The sequence below is a fragment of the Lutra lutra genome, chromosome 9, assembly GCF_902655055.1.
Source record: "Lutra lutra chromosome 9, mLutLut1.2, whole genome shotgun sequence".
Classification (NCBI taxonomy): Eukaryota; Metazoa; Chordata; class Mammalia; order Carnivora; family Mustelidae; genus Lutra; species Lutra lutra.
The window spans coordinates 132,912,929-132,919,111 of NC_062286.1; the positions used below are offsets into that span (position 1 = coordinate 132,912,929).

The 6,183-nt window shown below is 50.4% G+C and overlaps 1 protein-coding gene across 1 annotated transcript in view; it reads right to left on the bottom strand.

The window, feature by feature from the left end:
- The window catches only part of UBE2V1 (ubiquitin conjugating enzyme E2 V1), a 31,206-nt gene extending 25,042 nt beyond the window's left edge, over nt 1-6,164 (bottom strand). Inside the window, exon 1 of the mRNA XM_047746757.1 lies at nt 6,059-6,164. Within this exon, the coding sequence (XP_047602713.1) occupies nt 6,059-6,080 (22 nt within the window). The 5' untranslated portion in view covers nt 6,081-6,164. The remainder of the gene's footprint in view (nt 1-6,058) is intronic.
- Between the last annotated feature and the right edge of the window lie 19 nt (nt 6,165-6,183).

The following is a 6,183-nucleotide window of genomic DNA, read 5'->3' on the forward strand; positions in this document are numbered from 1 at the left end:
CAGATCCTGGAACCCTAAGGTTGAAACCCAGCGACTGAGCAAGCAATCCTAGAGATTCAGACACTAGTTTAAGAGCTGCTGATCTAGGGGAAGAGTGGCAATCTGTCTTTATAGCCCAGACAATGGGACAACAAAGAGCTGGTGACAAAATGTGAGATGCTGGGTTTCTCTGACACTAGGGTGACCAAGGACAAGGACCAGACTTTCTCTGACAGGGGCAGAGACAAAGAATAAGATGTGGGAACTGATATCAGGACAGTTAGGGAAGGAGAGGACAGAGTTAAGTCTAGCTAAAGTCCCTCTAGAAATACCAACTAGTCAGGACAAGAGCTTTCCTTATTGAAAGGCTGAAGAGTCACTCTTGCTTCTGCCTTATCAGATACATTGTTTCTCCAAATATGTCAAATTTATATATTTGGCTACATCAAGGTGAGACCTTGGATTAATTCACTGCAAAAGTCAACAGATATTTACAGAGCAGGTCAGGGACTGTGCTGGGTGCTACCACATAGTAGTGGAGAACAGGAAAAAATCCCGCCCTTGTGGAAAAGCACAGAAAATACGCAAGAGAGCAAATAAGAAAGCTTCAGATAAGGCGAGTGCTTTAGAAGAGAACAGAAAAGAGATGTGATAATGACTGAGAAGACTATATTGAATGGGGTGGTCAGGGATGTCCCTTCCGCAGTGCAGAGACCTGAAGAACAGGAGGCAGATCATTCCCAAAGGGGTTAGAGCAGGAGCAGAGGTGTGCGAGATACCACGTGAGGTCAGGGGGCAGGCCCCAGAGAAGAGAATGATCTGATTCAAAGTGCAAGGAGATTTGATTCTAAGGGCTTTCTGCAGTGGAGGGGCAGTTTCTGTTTTCAGTCTGCAAAACATCATTGTGCTTCCTCTAGAGAATGAACTGGAAGCTGGCTTCTGCAGTCTTTCAGAGCGATGGTTCTGGTCCGGCAGGAATGACACTAGTGGAGATGCAAAGGAGGATTTAGCATCTTTTGTTGGGTTTTACCTACCAGACTTGTGATGGTTGGATGTGAGGATGAGGAAAGGACCCTATCTAAGCACCTCGACTATCCACCTGTGAAAGAACTAATTGGCCAAGTCGGAAATGTCGACAGACCTGCCAGAGGCTGAAGGAAGGTGAGATGCCTGTCTGGAGAGAAGGCAGTGGTGGCTAGAAGAATGATAATGTGGCCAAGAGCACAAGCCCAGGGCAGAACTGTGCTGCACCCTAGCTCCACAAGTCACCGGGTCTGTGCCTCAGTTTCTCACCTTCACGGCAGGTACCTGTCTCCAAGCACTGCTGTGAGGGGCGGGATCACTGAATTTAGTTGAATACACTGACTAGCGCATAGTAGGCCCTAGAAGTACACTTTAAAAACAAGTCTGGGGGTGCCTGGGTGGCTCAGTCAGCTGGGTTTCCAACTCCTGATTTCAGCTCAGATAGTGATCTCTGGGATGTGAGATCAGGCCCACATCAGGCTCTGTGCTGGGCGTGGAAGCTGCTTAGGATTCTTTCTCTCCCTGTGCCCTTCTCCACCCTCTTAAAAAAAAAAAAAAAAAAAAAAAAAGTCTGACGAGCTGGCACGTAAATGAAGATAAGGCCCTACTCCGTAAATGACAGGAGGGGCCCCAAGCCTAGCGAGTACTGACTTCCTTACAAATGGACTTCACTATCACTAGACAGCAGGTTACCCAGAATGAGACAAACAGTGGCCAGGGCTGCTATAAAAAGGGTCCCTGTGACAGCTGGCAGACTCCTCTCATTAAAGCCCTTTGTCTCACCAAGATTAAACACTGCAATACCTACGAAGGACCGATCCCAAAAATCCATGCCTTTCCAGTTCTTTCCTAAGGCGCTGGAGCAGGCTGGAGAGGGAGCTGGAGCCAGACCCCCTGGGCTCTAGTCCGAGTGCCGCCACTCAACCACCCATCTCCCTCAGTGATACTGAGGGGACAAAATTGACTCTGGTTAGCTCACTGGGTTGTGGGGAGTTGGATGAGATGACGTAACAGGTCAGTCAAATTACCGGGAAACTTCACAGTGTTTACTTCACCAAATATACTGCTCTGTACTTCACTGGGGCCTTTCAGAATCAAACAGAGGATTCCTGACTTTACATTTTGTATTCCATTTTTATCAAAGTACTGTGGCTACAATTCAGGTGAGAGAGAAGGGGTGGGAGAAAGAGAATGCGGTGGAGTGAAAAGCATGGTTTGAAAGCTACCACGAAGGGGAAAATCAAAATCATCAAAATGAACCTTAGGAATCCCTGAAGAGGGCAACAGGTGGTACGAACCGACCCCCGTCCCCGGAGCTGGCGGCTCTAGCGGAGCACTGAACAGGAGGCAGCTCTCCGGCACAGAGGCCCACGTTGTACAAAAGGCAGCTGGCTACAATCAGCACAAGACACTCACATGGTGAGACACACAAGAACAAGACCAACTTCCCAGACTATAGGTTCTCATCACTGGTCTCCAGCTCTCTGGAACACCCTTGAATGGAATGGAAAACTGCTGAAACTCCACTGCAGCAGGTTCAATTTGCACGTGCAGAATGTGGACACGAGGCCACTCCAGTGAATGCAAATTTAAAGTCAGGCCCAGTCAGGGCGGCTTCTTATGGCACTCAGGTCTCTGGTTAACTGTCAGGGAAGCCTGTGGGGTGCTGGGAGAGGGGAGGGGCCTGGCAACCAAGGGCTTGAGGTCCTGCAATCCTGGCCAAGGCGGGAGGAAGTTACCCATCACAGCACCAGCATCCTGATGGATTCTCGTGGGCTTCTCCCAGTCCACTCTCTAGGGATCTAGTGCAGAGTTCATGCACTGCAGAACCAAGGGAGGTGGCAAGGTGTTGTACCCAAGTGTTGAAAGTAGTGACCATTTAAAAACAACAACAACAAAAAACCCCAACAACAACGAAGGCCAACCCTTTACAGGAATTCAGACTTCAGAGCTGTTTCCTGGCAACTAGTGGCACAGGTTAAGAAAGTGGTTTGCTCTAAACCTGACTAAGAAAGGCTTCAGGGTCCCTGACCAACCTGAAAAGACTTCTCAGGGTTAGAAAGCAGAGGCTTGAATATTCGTTTCGATTTAACCCAATTAAGGCCCTTCTGCTTCCATTCTAGGCACTCTGCACTCCTTTACTACACAGGGGCACAGGTCAGATCCACTCACGCCCCTCTTTTTCTCTCTTTCTTTTTTTTTAAGTAGCTTCATGCCCAACACGGGGCTCGCACTCACAACCCTGAGTTTGAGTGTGGCAGGCTCTACCAACTGAGCCAGCCAGGCACCCTGTCATTCCCCTGTCATTTTCAGACTCATTCATTCAGTAAATATTTAGAATGCCTACTTCATACCAGCGAACTTGATGGCTTCCCTTCACACTTAATAAAATCCAAAGCCGTATCTCCCCACCTCATCTCCTTAACAAGCCTCTCGTGCACAGTAAGGACTTTAATCTGTTCTTTCAACACAGTGAGCTTGGTCCTGCCACAGGCCTTTGCACTCACTGTCCCTACCTCCCCTGCCTATGATACACACTGCAAGTTTGGCTCCTTCCATCATTTACACCAGTTCAAATGCCATCTTCTCAGAGAAGCCTTCCCTGATCACCACTCCACACACTCTTTATCACATTACACAAATTTCTTCATAGCACTAATTTCTATCTGAAATTGGCTTAATGATTTACTCCTTTAATGGCTTTCTTACTGACTAGAATGTAAGCTCCTCAAGGACAGGGGCTATGTCCATCTTGTCCACTATTTGCCATGGGACAAAACAGGCCCTCAATAAATATCTGTTGAATAAACAAAGGACTTTCTGGAAACCCACTATTTAGAGAGCACCTTAAAGCCGGTTCTATGTTATCTAAACCATGCCAAGTGCTCTTGACACTAGACAGCAGCTGATGGTGTTTTATCTGACCACATTAGCATTTATGAAGCACTCATCCGTTGGCAGGGCTTCAAGAAGTTAGAATTAAGTAGCTGTTACAACAGATTGTAGGCAGCCAATCTCAAGTGACTGCAAATAGGGCTGAGTTGCAGTATGACCATAATGCTGGCTGCCACAGGCACACTGTACCCTCAGTTCACAGCAACCTGGCAGAGGTGCGATTATGGTGAGAAGTTTCCCACAGCAGTCTGGCCTGACTCAGCCTCTCTCCTCTGGGTATCTTAAAACATGAATTGACTCAGCACTATTCCGGCTAAAACCAAAATCTAGGAAAAGGATATGTGGTTTCCTCTATCCCTCATGGGGGACCCCACTGCTTGTGACAGGTCACTTTAGTCTGATCCCCTACAGCCAATTCTACTGCCACTCTAACAGACACGGCTGGCTCCCTGGGATATGGCAGGAGCAACATCCTGGAAAGATGGGACTCCCTTCACTCTGTTCCCTTTAGGTCACCAAGCCTCTCCCAACAGTGCTGATGGTGTGGCCTTAACCAGCCAGAGGATTTCAGCACCTAGGCTGGTGGCCCTGTTTGCTTCCTTCATCAGCGGTCACCCATCGTCACCCTATCTGTGAGGACCTCCTTGGCCAACATCACTGCAAGGCACCTCACGGTTCAGCCTCCTCGCCATAAGGAGGACACTCAGTCTTCCCCCAAAACTTGCACTTCCAGAATCTCTCTTGCCTTATTGGCCCCTCCGGGGGATCTCCCCCAGCCCATCTTTACCCCAGCCCCCTCAAGAAGGCCATCTAAGTTCATCCCCTGATGCCCATTTGTGGAATATTAACCCTTGAAACAGACCCTTCAGGATTTGATCCTCTGGCCCATCTTAGGAGTGCAGTAAGGAAATCAAGTTTCAAAAAAAAATATGCTGCTTCCCTTAACCTACGAGGAACTGGAAGAACTTCCCTCTCCCAAAGTATAGCTCCCTTATTCCCTCTTCCGCATCCTGGAGATGGGGGTTTGCTCAGCTTTCCTGCCCCAAAGTCATCCAGAGTTCTCATTTCATTTGTTCCTCTCCCCATGCCCATCCACTGGAGGGGGATCTTCTGAGCTGAACCCACACATCTTTTACCAATATCCGAAGGAATGCTAGGGAGTGACAATCTCCTTAAAACAGACACTTCTAGGCTATGCTTCCTTCATCCAACAGTGGAGATTTTTCTCCTCTAAAAGAAAAATCTCTGAAACAGGACTTTTTCCCCACTCTCACTTCTTAGAGCTTCTATCAGTTGACCCTACCGCTCCAGACACACACCGTCAGGGCTCCTAGCTCACCTGTTCTTCACCTAATATCGAAAGCTTCCACTACTACTCCACTCAGAGCTTGCCTCCTAAAACCCAACATGTTTATTCAAATAAAAGCCTGATAATGACGAGGTCATTTCCTCTTGGAATCTAAGAGATCGTTTTCTCCCTTCTCACTTATCCTGCAGAGATGCCCTTAATCCCTCTTCCCCAAAAAACAGCCACCCAAGACGCCCCCTTTCCAATCAGCATAGAGATTTCTTCAGCTAACCCCATCCCCCAAACTAACGCTGAAGCCGTCCCCTTAACCAATGGAGGATCCTCGGTCACCCCTTGAGATCCTGTTTTCTTCTCCCATCCATCCTAAGGGGTTCTCTGAAGTCCCCGCCAAACGGACATCCTGAGGCTCCCCCCTGGCTCGGACCTCTAGCATCCAGTAAAGGACTCTCATCCGTTTTGGGGACCCTTCTCATCCCCCTAAGAGACCACCTGAACTCCCCCGAGCAGCCAGCCTCGGTATCCCCAGGAGTGCCTCCAGACTCGCCTCTCGCTAGCTCCGGCCCCTCAGTAGTGCCTTGGGGCCCAGTCCTTCCTCACAACCCGGCCCTCACGCCGCCCGGGGGAGCCTGTGGGCCCCGCCGCGCCGCCCACAGGACCCTCCGGCCCCCGCCCGTGCTTCCGGCCACCGCCTGCTCCTCCTCCCCACTCAGGCCGCCCGGCTCGCCACCGCGGAGCCAAGCGGACAGAGGCAGCGCAGAGGCCCTGGTCCCGCTGCAAGGACCTTTGCGGGTCCTTGGTCCCTGGCCCAGGCCCGCGCCCCCTTGGCCAGCCGGGCCCGGCTCCCCAGCTCACCCGAGCCCGTGGTGGCTGCCATCTTGCGTCGCTGTCGCTCGAAGGCCGGCCCCTTCTTCACCCCCCCAACCCGTTCCCCTGGCCCTTCTGCGCAAGCGCGCGCGCGTGCGCACTTGCCGCCGCTG